General features: G+C 36.2%; 1 protein-coding gene across 4 annotated transcripts in view; it reads right to left on the reverse strand.

The window, feature by feature from the left end:
- The window catches only part of Kiaa1328 (KIAA1328 ortholog), a 308,994-nt gene that overhangs the window by 110,957 nt on the left and 178,972 nt on the right, over positions 1–19,065 (reverse strand). Inside the window, exon 8 of one of the 4 annotated variants that reach the window (XM_021236695.2) lies at positions 13,212–13,318. The exons of the other annotated variants lie outside the window; for them this stretch is intronic. Coding sequence (XP_021092354.1) covers positions 13,212–13,318 — 107 coding nt within the window. The remainder of the gene's footprint in view (positions 1–13,211; positions 13,319–19,065) is intronic. 4 annotated transcript variants of the gene reach the window in all.

Raw genomic sequence — 19,065 nt, forward strand, 5'->3', positions numbered from 1 at the left:
GAAAGGAAGAAGCGAAACTGTCATTATTTGCTGATGATATGATACTTTACATAGAAGACCCAAAAAACTCAGTCAAAAGTCTTCTAGACCTAATTGACAGATTCAGTAGAGTAGCTGGATACAAGGTTAACACTCAAAAAACAACAGCCTTTTTATATGCAAATAGCAGACCCATTGAGAGAGAAATTCAGGAAATAATTCCTTTTACAATAGCATCTAAAAAAATGAAATATCTAGGAATCAACCTAACAAAGGAAGCAAAAGACCTCTACACTGAAAACTACAGCACTCTGAAGAAGGACATTGAAGAGGATATAAGAAAATGGAAAGATTTCCCTTGTTCCTGGGTAGGAAGAACCAGTATAGTGAAAATGCCCATACTTCCAAAACTACTATATAGATTCAATGCAATGCCAATTGAAATTCCAACAATATACTTCACAGAACTAGAAAAAACAATCCAAAAATTCATTTGGAAACAGAAAAAACCTAGAATAGCAAAAGCAATTCTAGGCAACAGAGACATGGCTGGGGGTATCACAATCCCCAACTTGAAACTATACTACAAAGCTACTGTGATAAAAACAACATGGTACTGGCAAAGAAACAGACCTGAGGATCAGTGGAACAGATTAGAAGATGCAGAAACAGCTCCAGACACACTCAGCCACCTCATCTTGACAAAGGAGCCAAAGATCACTGGAATAGATTAGAAGTGCAGAAACAACTCCAGACATACTCAGTCACCTCATCTTTGACAAAGGAGCCAATCACCCTCATTGGAGGAAAGATAGCCTATTTAATAAATGGTGTTGGCAAAACTGGATTTCAACCTGTCAGAAATTAAAACTAGACCCATACCTATCACTGCACACTAAACTAAGATCAAAGTGGATTAAAGATCTAAATATTATGTTAGAAACACTAAACTTGCTGGAAGATAAGTAAGGTAGAACTCTTGATGACACTGGCATAGGAAAAGACTTTATGAACAAATCTTCAGTAGCACAGGAACTAGCACAAAAAATCAACAACTGGGATCTCATCATATTAAAAAGCTTCCGGACTGCAAGAGGAACTACCAACAGAGCTAAGAGACAATGTACAATGTGGGAAGAAAACATATAAAAATATATAAAATTTTTCATGTCTGTTATTATTTGTTTTATATAGTTGGGTGCACTAGTGTTGGGTGCATAGATAATTATGATTGTCATCTCTTTCTCTTGGATTGTTCCGTTTACAAGGATGTAGTGTTGTCTTTGTCTCTCTTAATCAGTGTTGGTTTGAAATCCACTTGCTCTGCAAAGAGGATAGCTACTCCTGCTTTTTTTCTGGTTCCTGTTGCACAGAGTATTGTTTTCCACCCTGTAACTTTCAGTCCATGAATTTCTTTTTGAATTAAGTGTATTTCTTGTATGCAGCATATTGCTGGATCTTGCTTCTTGACCCATTCTGCCAGTCTTATTTCTTTTGATTGGTAAGTTGAGACCATTAACATTGATGGCTATAACTAATACGTACTGAGTTATCATTGTCATGACTTTTTGTTGGATTCTCCCCCTTTGCTTTTAATTTTTTGTCGTGCTTGGTGGATTCATTCTGTTGGGCTTTCTGGGGTTGTGATACTGATTGTCTTTTCCTAGGATTTTTTCTAAAATTTTTTGGAGTGCTGGTTTGGTGTTCATGAAGTTCCTAAGGTGCTCTTTGTCAAGAAAGCATCTTATTTCACCATCAATTTTGAAAGATAGTTTTGCAGGGTACATCAATCTGGGTTGGAGGTTGTTTTCCTTTAGGGCTTGAAATACATCACTCCAACCTCTTCTTGCCTTGAGGGTTTGTGTTGAGAAGTCTGCTGTGATTCTGATGGGCTTTCCTTTGTATGTGATTTGTTTCTTTTCTCTAACTGCTCATAGAACTTTGTTCTTCTGATAGGTTTCTGGAATCTTAATAATTATATGCCTATGTGTAGATTTTTTTTTGATTAAGGCTAGTTGGAGTCTTATATGCCTCATTTATCTGTATGTCAAGTTCTTTTCCCCTGCTTGGGAAGTTTTCTGCCATCACTTCTGGGAACAGTTTTTTTTTTTTAATCTCATCTGCACTCATTTCTTCATTGACTCCAATCAGTCTTATGTTATTCTTCTTTGCATCATCTAGCAGCTGCTGGATTGATTTCTCATGGTCTCTTACAATTTTAAAGCAATTTTTCTTTTCCTGGTCACTAATTGCAATCTTACTTTATCTGAAATTCTGTCCTCACATTGGCTCATTCTGCTGCACAGAGTTTCAGTGGAGTTTTTAATCTACTGAAAATCTGTTTGAATCTATTTTATGGATTCCATTTGTTTCCTATGTTGGGATTCCATCATGTTCCTCAGCTCCTCTATTTTTTATCTGTGTCCTCTCTACATTTATTAATCATGTCTTGCACTATGGGTACAATTTCTGCTGTTATGTGAGAAATTATTTCTGATTTTATTTTTTCCAGATCCTCTTTTGTTGCTAATTTAGGGAGTCCAGGTGGTTGAGTATCAGAGTGTTCCATCTCGTTTCCCTTTGGGGTTGCTGTAGGTGTTACGGAAGTCTGGTTCTGAGACTTGTTTATGTGTCTTCTCATTTCGACAGGGTTGGGATGCGGGTGCTGCTAGCACCAGCGCAGCTCTCCTCCTCTGTGTTGGGAGCAGTGGTAGGTTGGCCTGGAAGCCTCCTACTGTGCACTGGGAGCTGTGCCACACTGACCCAGAAGCCTCCTCTGTGCTGGGAGCTGTTGCACATTGACCCAGAAGCCTCCACTGTGGTGGGAGTTGTGACATGTTGACCTGGAAGCCTCCTCTGTGCTGGAAGCTGTGGCACACCAACCTGGAAGCCTCCTCTCCGCTGGGAGCTGTGGCACGTTGACCCTGAAGCCTCCTCTGCACTGGGAGCTGCAGGACACTGACCCGGAAGCCTCCTCTGTGCTGGGAGCTGTGTCATGTTGACCTGGAAGCTTCCTCTGCTTTTTCTGAGTTCTTTCAGCTAGTCTTGCTATCTCTATAGCTGCCTTCCTTGCTTCAAAATCTTCTCTTTTCAGAATCTCTCCAGTCCCCCCATAGCCTTGCTCCACCAACTGGCAGGCCAAGCTTTCATCCTCTGGGACAGTAACCTTCAAAGGGGATGAGCCAAGGAAGTTGAAACGCAGAGGTCTGAGACACCCAGGCATGTGTGTGTGTGCGGGTGCATGCAGTGAGCAAGGGGTCTCTGTTTTAATATTTAGATCTTTAATCCATTCCGATTTTAGTTTAGTGCACGGTGAGAGATATAGGTCTAATTTAATCTTTGGCAAGTTGAAGCCCAGTTCTTCCAGCACCATTTATTAAAGAGGCTGTCTTTCCTCCAGTGAGGGTGTTTGACTCCTTTGTCAAAGATGAGGTGTCTGAGGATTTCTGGAGTTGTTTATGCATCTTCTATTCTATTCTACTGATCCTAAGGTCTGTTTCTTTGACAGTACCATGCTGTTTTTATCACAGTAGCTGTGTAGTACAGTTTCAAGTTGGGGATACCCCTTACCTTGTCTTTGTTGCCTAGGATTGCTTTGTTATTCTAGGTCTCTTATTTTTCCAAATGAATTTTTAGATTGTTTTCTCAAGTTCTGTGTGGAAATTTCTCTAATTTCTATCAATGATGTTCCCTCTTCTCTATTTCCATACACATATAAACTAGACCCTGGGAAAAGGCTATGCAGGTGGGTAATCTAACATACTTAAAAATCTAATCTGCCATTTTAGAAAATACTGACCTCATAATTTTTGTATTAAGATGACAAATTGATTAAAAAGTTATTCAGATTTAAGATACTCCACACGAAGAAGCCAATTCTAAGGACATGCTATGCCAGATATGAGGGGACAGTGGGTTTTCTTTTCCTATTTGAGTGTCACCAATTTGCAAAGTAACAAATCATGTATAGACAACAGCTTGAGTGAGCCATAAATAGCCTTACACTTCAGTCTATTAGTTATCATTTTAAAATCAGCATTTGTGGTAATGGTAGAAAAGTGACGTGCTCTGAAATGGAACATAAGAATGAAACGTTGTTCCTGAAGGTTATGCAAGGCCAGGCTAAAGCAGAGAACAGCCACCAGACTGGTGATGTGTTAACCACCTCCCTGACTGCTTACAATGAAAAATGTAAAAGTTGGCTCAATAAGTTGTATAACACCATTAAATTTTCATTTTTAAATTGTTAGTTACATATAATTTTTTAAAAATTATATTGGCATTCACCAAGACAGATTTCACAAATACGATTTGAATAGTATTTGCTCTTATTTGTTTTATCATTGTATCTGTTACGCATACAGTAGGGATTCTATACATCTAACAAGGATTAATATTCAGAATGTATAAGAAACTAAAAAATCTCAATACCACCCCCTTCAAAAAAAAAAAAACCAAAATGGACTGGTATATGAGGGGAAAAAAGCTCCACTGTCGGCTACTTTGTCAACTTTTTACATTATCACTCTATTTATTCTTTCATATTCTCACATATGAGGTTCTATTTACACTTTTCTTTGTTTTCTTCTTTATCTAAACTTTTTCTTAGACATTAACCTACATTCTCCTATGTGTGACCCAAATGTACATGATTCCTAAATCTAAATCTCTGTAGCTTTATTTTCTCTTAGGAGATTTTGACCCACATTTCCACATACTAGAAGATAGCTTTGCCTTAAAATCTTACCTGTTTAATAATCACAATTGTTAGATATGGTAGAAGCTCCTAGTAAAAATCCAATGTAACTCTAATTTACAGGCAAGGTGCATCATAGCTAATTACTGAAAAGAGTAAAACCTGACATTTCAACCCTTATTCCAGTGGTCTTTAAAATCAAATTAATCACCTTCATCACAAAATCAGTTTTTTCCTTTCCAATCACCCAGGTCAAAACCTGAGGCCCGTTACTTAAAACCTTTCATAATCTAATCTTATTTATTAATCTTTAGTTTCATTTTCCATTATTATTTTTAAAAAAATTTTCCATTATTCTTATTGTTAAGCTGAAATATACTGCTGTTCCTCACACATGCTGTGTGATTTTCTTTCCTTACTCAGACTTTGTCTACCTCTCCTTCCACCAGAAAAACACAAATGTATGGATGTATGTACACACACACATAGGTAATGTGTATCTGTTTCAGGTAGGGTGCATAGGTCCCTATCCCTGGCCTATCCAAAATTTATATTTTAGGATTCATCTCAATTAGTAGCTCTTTTAGAATCTCTTCTTTTTGCTTCTTTCATAGCTCTGATATTCCATATAAATGATAAATATTTGTATATTTGGCTTACTCTACTAGTACAGTACTTGGGGGTAGTGGCTTCCCTATATCTCTTGCAGTATGTAGTATGTAAATAAGTATGTATACTTATTTAATTTTAAATAGTAAGTGTTTAATAATATTTTGTTAAATTGCTCAGTATTACTTGAAAGTACAAACTGATCAGTTATTAGGAGTCTGAACAAATACAAAACTGTAAATTTCTAAAGGTCCTTTTCCCACAGCCAATAAACAAACATCAAACCAAATAACTAAAAAGCAAACCAGAGGACCTATAAACAATCAGAGTTGTTTGTGAGTTTTTAAGTCATTACCATCTTTCATGTGATAATTACCTTCCAATGGTTTGGCTCAGCTGTGCCCTACTATTTGCTCTGATTTGTCATTAAGGGCTCCCTTATTATTTATTTTCATTCTATAGCACTTATGCAGGAAGGCAGCAGTGTAAGCTCCCTTGCCTGTGATTCTTCCCACAGATAATAGAAAATAAATTGCAATTAGATTTTGGTAATTGTATATAATTAACTCAAAATGAGCTGTTAATTATAAAAAAATATGTTTTTCACTTTCTCATTATCTCATTTATTTTATCTCCAAATTCTTAATGCCTCACTTGAGTAAGTTTAATATTTTAAATACACAGAGTATTTTTAAAACTAGGATAATTTAAATTTCCAAATAAACAAAATTTAGCTTAAAATTAAATTTTACCTAGGGAATTCTCCCTATTAAAGTCAAAGAGCTTGCAAGGTAGAAAGAAGGTCATTCTCATAACAATTCTTGATTATATGTTCTAAAATCAGCAGGCATTCTAATTTGAATAAGTCTACAAAGACTGCTCAGGGCGGTACAGTGCTCTCCTCTGACCTATCTGTACCTTTTCCTTGGGTAAGTAGATACAGTATCATTTCCATACCCAAATGAATCAAGGAGACTTCGAATTAAAAGAGATTAAAGACATATTGTCTTTAATCTCTTTTAATCTCATATTAAAAAAATAATTCAAGAGTTGTTGAGTGAGAATTCTTGGCTTTTCAATGACTGCCAGACTTTAAAAACCATTACCAGTTTTTTCAAACTTTCATGATGCATAATAATATTTTAAAAGCTCAATCATTTTATCAGAGGCATTCTCGGAAATTTTCTTGGAAACAGTGTATAATTTTTACCTTAATTTTGTCATAACTTAGGGTATCCATGCCCAGATGCCCATGCATGTCCAACTCTTCAACTGCAGTACTAGTTTCTAAAGCACTCACTACACCATCATTCGACAAGTAGTGATGAAAACATTCACAAATGTGAACTGCTACAATCTTTTGGGAGGAAAAATTAGCATGGTCTATTACAATCTGACTAATAAATTATATCAAAATATCTTCTGTAAAAATAACCTCTGACTTAGCAACTTCACTTTTGGGGAAATAAATTAAAAGTACCAATTATGGTTAGGATCCAAAATGTTCCCCTAAAAGCCTCATTGAGTTGAAGTCTTGGTTGCAAGCTGATGGGATTTATAGAACTAAATGGATAATAAAGGGTCTAACATTATGTGAATTGATCTACAAATACTTCATAGCTCAAAGGATCTATTGGGAGGTGGGGCCTAATTAGATAAGGCAGATCACTAGGGATGTGGCTTTTAAGGGTATATCTTGTGCCTCGCTCCTTCTTCTCTGACTCTTTCCTTCTCACTCTGATTCTTGACTGCCATGCAGTGAGTAGCTTTCTTCTACCATCCCCTTTCACCATGATGTTTCTGGCTTGGAGGCAGTCAAACATGGACTCTGAAATCAGAAGCAAATGTCTGAAATTGTGATTCAAAATAGATCTTTCATTCTGTATGCTGTGTATGGCAGGTATTTTGTCCCAGCAATGGAAAGCTCACTAATACAGTACCAGAAAACAAAAATATATGGATAGTCACTCATTATTACATTCTTTTTAGTATAAAAGAAGGTGAAACACCTTGAATACTCAGCAGTAGAAAACATAGTAGATAAATTATGGTGTATATATAGACCACAGATTATTATACATTTTTAATAAGAAAGGGGTTGGCATTTGTGTTCATTTTCTATTGCTGCTACAAGAAACTGGCTTAACAAAAATTTATAATTCTACTCTTTTGTAAGTCAGAAGTCTGACAAGGGTCTCACTGAGCTAACTGGGCTAACATCCAGGTGTTGGCAGGGTTGTGTTCCATTCTGGAGCCCCTTAGGGGAGCAATCATTTCCTTGCTCATTTGAGTTGTTGGCAGATTTCAGTTCCTTGCAGTAGAAGGACTGAGGTCCCTATTTCTTTATTAGCTGTCAGCTGAGGACTGTTCCCAGTTTACTACTTATATTCCTTGGCCTGTGACCTCCTTTAATAAAAAAATATTTTAAGATGACTTTTAATCAAAAATATTTTAAGATGGATTATGAAATAAAATATATAATATAAACACACCACATTTACTCATAAATAAAATTTAGAAGTTATATACTAAGATTACCTCTAGATAAGATTATGGATACATTTTATTTTCCTTTTTTGGGCTTATCAGAATATTATCTTACACCATGAGCAAGCAAGAAAGTAAATAAGTAAAGATAAACATGAATAGCATCAATAAAAAAATCTGAAAAACAAATATAAAAAAGTTCCTACATATCAACTAAAGAAGAAACATAATTCTCCTATATAAAAATGTGGCATCACCCAGGAAATGGGAGTTCTACAAAGAAGAAAAACAAAGGGTTAATAAAGACATAGAAAAATGTTCATCTGAATTGAATATTGAAAAAGTACAAATCACAGTAGGATTCTCTTTCCACTTATTAAACTGCCAAGTGTTTAATTGTTCATAACAACATTAGACAGCCAATTTATGTGACTGAAAAAACACCTCTTTTTTTTTCCTGAAATGCTAAAAACTAATAGTAAATGGATAATAAAGATATAAACCTATGTGGCTACAGAAAAATGAAGAGAAGACAAAAGATAACACATATTACAAAATTTTAGAAACATGGAGAGCAGATGTATGAGTTGAAGCTCAATTGGCCAACTACAAAAATAAAAAATGAAATATTTTCTAGCTATGATGAAGGAGAAGGTAAGTTGAAACATGCCAGAGAACTCCTGAAAGGCTCAGGGCAGGTAGGAATGCAGTACAGAGGCAAGCACAGTTTGGTGAAAGTCTGCAGAGCAGTAAAAAAACAAGATGCCCTCCTGCATCTGTCCCATCTGGGAGTGAAGACTGGGTGTTTTTCCTCCCTCCCAGGGAGGGGTTGGAAATGAATCATTCTGGGATTTGAGAGCAACAGATATAGCTGAGGGAAGAGATTCCACAGTTAAAAGGGGGATTTCGTCAAAGTCTACATAATAATGAGTGATGGGTCCTTTTCCTCTTCTTTCACTGGGCTCCCCACATTGGAAGCTGTTAGTGTTTGCTTCTTAAATGTCTCCCAGTGGTCCATATGCTAAAGGCTTGGTTTCCAAACTGCAGCCCTGTTGGGAGGTGGCAGAAACATTTAGGAGATGGGGTCTAGTAGAAGGAAGTTACGTCATTGAAGAACATGCCCTTGAAGGGGATACTGAGATCTGCTTTCTTTTTCTCTGTTTTTGCTTCCTGGTCACCATAAGGTGAGCAGCTTTTCCGAATCAAGTGCTTCACACTGTAATGTCCGATTTCACCACAGACCACAAAACAACAGAACTTAGCCCACCAAGGACTGAAATCTCTGACGCTATGAGGCAAAATAAACTTTTCCTCCTTTTAAGTTGATTTTGTCACAGTGACACAAATCTGACTAACATAGCAGCCAAGATTATACAAAGCTCCCATCCCTTCTTCCTTCTCATACACACAATTTATCCCTAGGAGAAGTGACCACCCTAAAGACTGATGGGAAGTAACAGGTAGTAGGACTCAGGGTTTCTGCTAATTCTGTTCACAATAAAGCCTATCAGCTGACAAATCCTGCTAACATATACTGACAGTTTTCAGTAGCTTTTACTATTTTCCTTGTAAATATAAAGGGATCACCAGACATTTGTAGAAAAACAAAACTTGAATAAAAATAGAAACACTGTACTAGAAACAGAAGAAATTTCAAACACTAAGTACCTTCAGCACTAAGAAAAATGTTGTATATATAAAACAAGAATGGATTCTAATTTTTTAAAAAAGGGACATTCAGAGAATAAGGTGTTCTGGGAAGTTAAAAATTATAGCAGCAATAAAATTCAACAGAAGCATTAAAAAATAAAATTCAGGAAATCTCTCAGAAATTAGAGGAAAAAAAGACAGATATGAAAGGAGAGGACAATAAGAAAATAAGGAATGATTTCAAGAGTTTCAACATTTGAGTAAGACAGTTTCAGGGAGGGCACAACATAAAAAGTGAGACTGGAGAATTGACAAAGAAAGCTTACCTAAATTGAAGAATGTTTTCTAAATTAAAAGAGTCCACTGATAACTCAGAATAATGAGTTTTAAAAAAGGCCTCTCTGATGCACTGCAGTATTAATTTTTAGAAGAATTTAGAAAAAGCCAAGGTTCTCCTAATTTTATAGAGAATAGGTTGCAAATCAGGAAGCAAATTGCATAAGATTTTTAATGGTAACAGGAGAAAAGATGATGGAACACAACTTTAATCCCTTTTAAGGAAAAATAATTACCAACTCAGAATTCTATAAAGAATTAAACTATAAATGTAAAGATTAGCTAAGGATATTTTTCAGAATATGACAGTTCAAAAAATTATTGTCTCTGTACTCTTTCATTAAGCTATTAAAGGACATGTTTCATTAAGATGGAGTATAAACCAAAAAAAGGATAACAAGTTGGACTACAGCAGAATTTAATGGAGGGGAAGGGGAAGGGGAAGAAAAAAGGGAAGAGCCAGGGATTTGGCTCAGTGGCACCGCACCTGCCTTGCAAGCACCAGATCCTGAGTTCATTCCCAGGTAACACTCCCCCAAACAAACAAACAAACAAAGGGGAAGTGAAAGAAAGAGAAAGAAAAAGAAAAAAAAAAGGAAAAGAGCCAGGTATGGTGACATGTGGCATACGCCTGTAATCATAGCACTCTGGGAGGCTGAGGCAGGTGGTTCACAAGTTTAAGGCAAGCCTTGACAACTTAGTAAGACCTTGTCTCAAAGTAAAAATTAAGAAAAGGGGGGTGGGGTGGGTTTGTAGCTCAGTGTGAAGGCCCTGGGTTCAATCTCTAATACTAGAAAAAGAAGAAAGGAAGGGAGGGAGGAAGGCATAAAAGGAGGAAAGAAGATAAGATATAAAAAAATGAAGTATGATAAGAGTAAGTGATGCACCGAATTTAAGAGAATTATACTTTCTTGATGGATTTAGAAATGATTAGACATAAAAATGTAAGTTTAAAAGGCCCCACATTTTGGTCTGTTTTGTGTAGTACTATTTCCCCAAAGTCTAGATGCCTGGCAAATAGTGGCAAACTCTACAAATACTTGAGTGAATGAATAGATGAGTACATAGGAATTAAATAAGGCTTTAAGTTGACAAACACTGTATATGTTTATGATATATAGTATGTTTTGATATATGTATGTATTGTGAAATTATCAAATCAAACTAATTAACATATCCATCACCTTATATACTTATTTAAAAGTGACATACTCTCTTAGAAATTTTTAAGAATATTACATTATTATTAACTATAGTTACCATGTTGTACAGTAGATCTCATAACTCAGGGGGACAGGCAGGAGAGTAAAGAAAAAAGGGAGGTTACAGAAGGAGGGAAGAAACAGAGAGCAAATACTTATCACTGAGAGCTAAATCATCTTTCCCAGCAGAAAGTCAATTACTTAATGACCATGTAAGTCAGCTATTCAGAAATATGCATACAAATGCTAGAAGGAACAGATAAAAGAAATAACATCTAAAATAGCCAAAACCACTTGGAGGACAGTCATCAGCAAGTTTCATGCGCTCCCTCCTACATCAGAAACATCAATGTGAAGAAGTATCCAGGTATGAAATACCTTCATAAGACCTAATGCAACCAAGCAAGAGATTATAGCACCTGGTTGTAGCAGAGAAATAAGCAAAGACACACTGAAGAGGGTAAGTAGGATGGTTTTACATTACCAGTATCACTCCTACTCTAATTCAAAGCAGAATAGTGGAGAGATACCTTCTCTGTGGAGGAAAAAGGAGGATTCAAGCATCGAACTTTGCCCCAGGCTCTCATAAAACCTGGAGTCAGGACACCTTCATCACCTCTTCTAGGCAGATACCCTCAATATGAACTTCCCAGCTCTACCTGGAGTCAGATGGGGTCTCTCTTGCTCAGGTTCAGGCCTGCCTTCTCTATGCCTTCCTCACCACCAGCCCACATCAGTGGCCCCATGGTCTCTACTCCAGTACCAGACTGGCCCCAGAAGCCCAGACACAAGTGCCAGGCCAGTCCCCAATGACTCAGTTTCCAGATATACCCCTACAGGCTCCGGCTCTCAATCATACCTAGCATGAGGCTGGCCCTTGTACCTCTTGTCATTAGGCTGGAACCTGCAGAGATATTCTCTATGCCTGCCCAGTACCAGGACAGCTCCTGCAGCTGTTAGGTTCCAGGCCTGCCCTACATTTCAAGTAGGCCCAGAACCAGGTCAGTCTGAATGCCTGAAGCTTTCTGTACATTCCAGACAATGTTGGCAGCCCTAACCTCAGGCACTAGGCCTGTTCAGTGTCTAGCTAGTCCCAAAGACCCTGCCCTGCATGCATGCTGGCCCCTGTGGCTTTGAGCTTGAGTTCCATCAAGTTAACTGTCTGCTAGCACAATAAGGTCAACACTGTTTATGGGAATATAACTGAATTTCAGAGTCATTTAAAATGACCATGATAAATCCAAAATTTCTGAACATATAAACAGGAAAAACAACCAACATACAAGAGCAAAGTTAATTAAAGAACACAAGCCTCAACATGATCTAAGCATTAGAATAAAGAGACAATTACTTTAAAGAAGTTATAATAAATATACTCAATAATATACTGGCAGTTTTAGGAACCTATAAGGTAGTATCTACAAGTTGAATATACATGTAATTGGAATAGTAAAAGAAGGGGAGAAAGAGAACAGACAAAAAAGTGAAAAATAATGGCCAAAAATTTCTAAAAGTTCATAAAAAGAGAATACTTAAACATAATATTAAGAGTATGAAATTTTTTATAGAAAACAACTAGTCATTTGTAAATTGAGAATCTTAAATAGATTAATATATACTTCATACACTTTGGTGATTCCATTTATAGTAATATATACCAAGGAAATAAGTAAATTAAAAAATTTATTTAGAGAAATTTCCTTCAATGTACAATTTATAATACAAAAATCCTGTATTATCCAATAACAGTCTAATAGATAAATATTGGTGCATAGTTGTCACACAAAAAGTATTTGTTGAATGAAGGAACTAACAGATTTTTTGGGTTTTTTGGGGGTTTTTTTTGGTACCGGGGATCGAACTCAGGTCCTTGCGCTTGAGCAGCAGGCGGCGGAACCACTGAGCTAAATCCCCGGCCCAAGAATTAATAGATTTTTTAATGAAGTATTTAATGAGAAATCTGATCGAAGAAAGTAACAAATAAAATTCTCTTAAGCATAATCCCTATAGAATTTAGAATATAATATATAAAGAAAAATGCAAAAACACTGTTCACATAATTATCTCTGAGAGTTAGGATTATGAATGATTTTTTTCCTTTAGACTTTTCAATATTTTTCAGAAATTTATGACAATTTATTCATATGGTGAGAAAACAGCAATAATGAATATAGAGCTACGAATGTATACCAAATACATTGTGAATATCTATGTCATTAATATTCTTGTCTTCAGCCAGCCATTAAATTTACCTTAGTCCACAGTCATTCCCATTTATATTTAAACTGAGCTCTTGGGGTTTAACAAGCTCTCTGTCAGCAACCAGTTCCTTCGACTTAAACATAGCTTGAGTTCTTAAGCCTGTAAAAATAAATTTAGAGAATTTCTAATCCTAAGAAGCCTGATAAACTGAACAGTAATTCTTGGCTCATGATCATCCAGATAAGACACCCAGCAATTATTTTCAAATTAAAACTCAATCTGTTAAAAATGAATGGGTAGGCTGGGGGTGTGGCTCAGTGGTAGAATATGTACTTAGCATGTATGAAGCCCTGGGCTCAATTCTCCAGCATCAAAAATATAATTCAAAAAAAGGTGAAATCCCAAATACACATAAATATAGTATACAAATTGACTTAAAGGACTTTAAAAGTTCTTTAAGGAGAGTGGGGGAAGAATGAGTTGGTTAGAATATAACTTAAAAACTCAAAATAATCGATGCTTTAGGAATACCATAAGTCTTTTCTTTAGAAATTTAAGTCTTCCCTCTAATCATTGCTAAGCAAGCATATTTTGGTCATCAGGCTCTAAATGGGAATTCTAGTAACTCTTCAGTATCACTGACTCTGTCCAACATATACTACATGGGAAGTTCCCACTTCTCATATTGACATTTCAAAGAGGTATGGCTGAAACTCACTGACAAGCATATATTCTCTGGGACACATAAAAAAAGAACGGAAAGACATTCTCCCTATCAATGTTAATTTAGACCCACACTTATGTGTATGGAGAAGAGAAGACTATTGAAGAAACCAGCAAAATGTCTTTTTCCAAGAGTTTGTGTCAATTCTTGGTGTAAAATATGTGACACCCACTACCCATTCCTGTTTTTAAAAAATATTCCCCAGTTATCTGTACAAGTATACTCTTTATAAAATCAAACCATGAAGAAGAAAATCACTGATAAGACAGCCTTGTCATTTTCATCAATAGCAAAAAGACATTCTTCTAATTGTAACTGATTATGCACAGTGATAATACAGAGATGTACAGGATATGATCAAAATATATGGCGAATATTTAAATTTTAACAATTTACAGTAAAAGATGCATTGTCATTAATTCCCCTCAAAACGTTCCTCCCTTACTTCAAACACATTGATTCCACTGAGTGTCCCATTGGGTGGCTTGTACCACTGGTGGCAGAAATAGAACAGTCATGCACAGAACAGTCATGCATGTGTCACTGGTGATTCAAGACACAGGAATTATGGCTCCATCACGAATGTGATAACTCTTCTGGGAAGATAACTCAGAAGACGTGTAGCTGAGTCAAATGGAATTCCTACTTTTAGTTTTTGTGAAATCTCCATATGGTTGTACTAGTCTACATTCCCATCAGCGATGGAAGAGGGTTCCTTTTCCCTTATAGTTCTACCAGAATTTGTTTTTTGAGTCCTTGATGATAGCCATTGTTACAGAAATACAAACTAAGGACTTTGTGCTTGCCAGGCAGGCACAGTACCACTGAGCTACATCTCCGGCCCCTTGTTTCTGCATCTTCTAATTTGTTCCACTGATCCTTGGGTCTGGTTTTTTTGCCAGTACCATGCTGTTTTGGTTTTTTTTAAAATCACAATAGCTTTGTATTATAATATCAAGTCAGAGATTGTGATGCCCCCTGCCTTGCCTTTGTTGCTCAGAATTGCCTTTGCTATTCTAGGTCTCTTCTGGTTCCAAATGAATTTTAGGATTGTTTTCTCTAATTCCGTGAGATATGCTATTGGTATTTTGATTGGGATGGCATTAAATCTATATAACAATGGGCATTTTCACTATATTGGTTCGCCCAAGAACAAGGGATGTCTTTCCATTTTCCGATATCTTCTTTGATCTCCTTTTCCAGAGTACTGTAGTTTTTCACTGTGAAAGTCTTTTACTGATATATAGTAATTTGGAATTAGCTTAACAAATATTTTACTCTTTCAGTAACCCAAGAACACAAAGGATTAGTAATGGTAAAGAAAGGGCTGGGAGATAGAAATAAAAGGAAAAAATAATTTAAAAAATGAAGAAAAATTGAGGAAAACAGGAGCACAAAAAGAAACAAAAGCAGACAAAAGAAAGTAGTTTTTGATGGTACTGTTTTTACACCCATAAAAAAGAAGACAGAGAGGGGGTTTGACAGGATATATGCTGGGGCAAAGAGACAGGAATAAAGGGAAGGATTTATAAGTAGAAAGTAAGACAATCTTTTTGTGTCTAGTTTATAAGCTACCAGAAGTCCTGTGTTAAAAGTTGTAAGCAACAACCTTTGGTGAAGGAGAACCTGACAGGTCAATGTAAAACACTGCAGAAACAAAAGGGGTAGTTAGCACTCATACATAGTTGTTCATAAATATATCCCCCTCACAATACTCTAAAATAGAAAAAAATTTATAATAGTCTTTATGTTCAAGAAAAGAAGGGGGTCAAGTGAGAAAACAGATGAGGATGTGAGAGGCAAGTGAAGGAAGACGATGGGGGAGGAACTTTAAATGGACAGTGTTATCAAACAACCTTGGGAGAGGGGGAACTTACGGGACAGGTTAATATATGTGGTAGATTATTCATAACAGTTTATGCATAAGAGAAGAATAAAGAGAAAAATGAAAAAAATGAAGAAATTTAAAAACATAAAGGAAAGAAGCTTAGAGATAGAAAATAAATGGGGGAACGAAGGCAAAGGGAAAGATGAAATTATAAACGGGATGTGAGAGGAGAGATATAAGGCAGTTGTTTCCAACTGCTGAACAGTCAAGGAATGTTAGATAACATTCAGAAAGAACATCTGAAGTGAGCAGGCAACAGTTCTACTGTTCTATAGGCAACAGTAGAAAATTTACACACATAGCTATAATCCTACATACATACATAAAAAGGCCTGCCACTCAAAAAAATCAAATGAGAGAAGACAGACAGACACACACACACACACACACACGCACACAAACACACCCCAAAACACCATACAAAGGATACAGTGGTCAAGAGCCTCTGGCGAGCTCAGAATGCTGGTGGATTGCCAGTGCTTCTCTCACTTACATGTAACAATCTCAGGTTCCCAGTTCAGATTCTGCTGCAGCTTCTGCTATTTGCACTGCCTAGTTCACCATTCTTAGCTTCCTATAGTCTCCTCTGTTTACAGTTATGGTCCAATTCTGTGCAGCCTTTCTCTGATCAGCAACTTCAGTAGACCCTTGCAATTAGACAGGGGAAGTATCTTCATACCTGTGCACTGTTGCAATTGCTCCTCTCTGTCCCCTCTATTCCCCAGTCAAAGCAATACTCCTGCTTGTAAGGTTTCAATCTGACCTGGGATTTTAGTGCTTTCTGGGGGCCTGCAGGAAATAGCTTCCACAGGCATTCATCTGGATTGTCTTCTCCATCCACAAGGCTCATGCATCCCAGTTGTTCATCTTCACAGAGATTCTCTTTCCAGCCTTAGAATCTGATTATGTTTAGGGCTCCGGGGAAGAGAGCCTTCCGTGTGGAATTCTGTAGTGTTTGGGGGGCAGTTGTCAGGAGCTCACATAGGCACGGAGCTCAGCAGTGTTTGGGGCTGGGGGAGAGTGCCTGCTCTGGCACTTGTGGGATCTGGGGTGAAGAAAAGACACTGGAGCACTGCCAGAGCAGGCACTCTCCCCACAACCCCAAACACTGCTGAGCTCTGTGCCCATGTGGTGGGCTCCTGACCAACTAAAGACATTCAAGAAAGACTATTTTCAGAACTTCTTCAGAAAGTGGTAAGAATTATGGGATAATATGTTCAAAGTGAGGGGAAGTATTTTGAGAGGTATTAATGGCAATGTATCATTTATTATAATCAATTTTTTAAAATTATATATTCATAGTAATTTCTGACCATACCTCATATATAAATTACCCTTAGGAACATACAGTTTAAGACTAATATTTGGTAGCAGGTAATGCAGTTGTAAAATGTTAAAACCAAGTAATTATGAGAATAGACCAAACAAATAATAGCAATAGTAGCAGTCAGAGCAGGCCCTGCAGCAGCAGTAAAAATGACATTGGTGATAGCAGATATCATTTAAAGAATACATTTTGGATACTACTGCATTCGTCTTCACAATCATTCTATGACATAATTTAATTACTTTTACTATTTACATTTACAAAGGAATAAAGTAAGATATAGGCATATAACTTCCCTAAGATGACACACTTTTTAAGTGGTAAAGGCAGTATTTTTTATAATAGTTAAGCATAGACTACATGTACTAAACCATATTATAAAAGTAGGAGACAAAGGTAAATATTTATGATTAGTCTTGTTTTTTATTCATTACCAAATACGATTTCATTCTAAAAAGGATTGAAGGTGGTTTTTGGCACTATTATAAATCGTATTCTGGATAAAAACCTCTGATTAATCCAGAAAGGGATCACAAAAATATTACCCTTTTGAAAGCTCTTATTGACCATCATGTAATATTCAAGGTGGTAGAATGAATTATTAATAATAACTTAAATAAATGTTAATGTCATGCCAAATTTATTCCAATATGATAGGTCTATTCCCAAATTTTGAACAAGTTATGTTACTCATTTCTCTTTTTTGTTCGATTTTTTTTTTTTTTTTTTGGTACCAGGGATCAAACTCGGGTCCTTGTGCTTTCCAATATTTCTCCTGAACATCTGAATACCATAAACAATGTCTTATGCACAGCAAATATTACTTTATTAATTTAAATGAAGTGAGTTTTCAAAGACACTTAAATTACAAATTCAGTTATAAGTTCAAATTATGTATAAATTAGAGAGTGAGATTATATAATATACTGAGAGATAAGATCTGGTTTGGTTATTTTGGTGCTCTTATATAGTTTCGTGCAATGTAGGGGACTTAGCAAATGTCTGCTAAAAAAAGACTCAAACTGAATTACTGACCTACATTACATATCAAATAATAAAGTACTAGTTTTGAGTATGTTCACTAACTTAGAGGTAGTTTAGTGAGAAAGAAAGCAGGCCGAAAAATTTAAATTGTGGGATTTTTAACTGTGCTGCTGTAAACAGATAGAATGTAGATAAAAGGAAAATTGAGCTGATATTTAGACCAGAGGAAAAGGTATAGCTTGAGGAAGAAATATAAATGTTATATTGGGAAGAGATGCAAAAAGACCAGCTTGCCTTTGGAAAAAAGTTATTTCTTAGAAAAAGTGGAGCAAATGGGTAGAAAGGTGATTATAGATTATGAAAAGTTTTGCACACCAGGTTGCATACACATAATCTAATAGGAAATTATGGGTCTTTATAATTCAGAAATGGCAAAATAAAGGCAATGTCTTAAGAAGATTCATTTGTGATAGATATTCTTGGTATACGATACTAATGAGTGAATTTCAGGTAACTCATAGAGAGATAAAATTGCATAAGTCTAAAAAGTAGGCCAGAGAGCAGGGCAATTGAAATATGAATTGTGATATTGATCAGTTAAATGGATAAATTTAGGATCCCAGTTGTAAACTGCACCAGATAACTATGGTAAACTGGCTTACTTCTATTGTGGAAATAAGTAGGAGACTGGGAGATGGGAACTGTCCAGTTAAAAATGTCTTCAGCTTGTTTGGGCATCTTACTTAGATGTTTTTTATTAACTTCTTGATTGGAAAGATTTCCATATTAGGACTATTTCTATATTAGGACTAAAGCTATAGAGGAGAAATGAAATGGCAGAACTGTGATGGACAAAACTCACAAAGACCCTCTTAACATGATTAGAGGGTCTAAGATGACCCATCTTAAGATGATTAAGGTACCCCAAACCTGCCTGACCAGTTCTACTGATGGCCACTATTATAGATGGGTACTGTCTGA

This window comes from Heterocephalus glaber, unplaced genomic scaffold (genome assembly GCF_053883595.1).
Source record: "Heterocephalus glaber isolate CG9 unplaced genomic scaffold, H.glaber_assembly_v1.0 deba00000331, whole genome shotgun sequence".
Taxonomy (NCBI): domain Eukaryota; kingdom Metazoa; phylum Chordata; class Mammalia; order Rodentia; family Bathyergidae; genus Heterocephalus; species Heterocephalus glaber.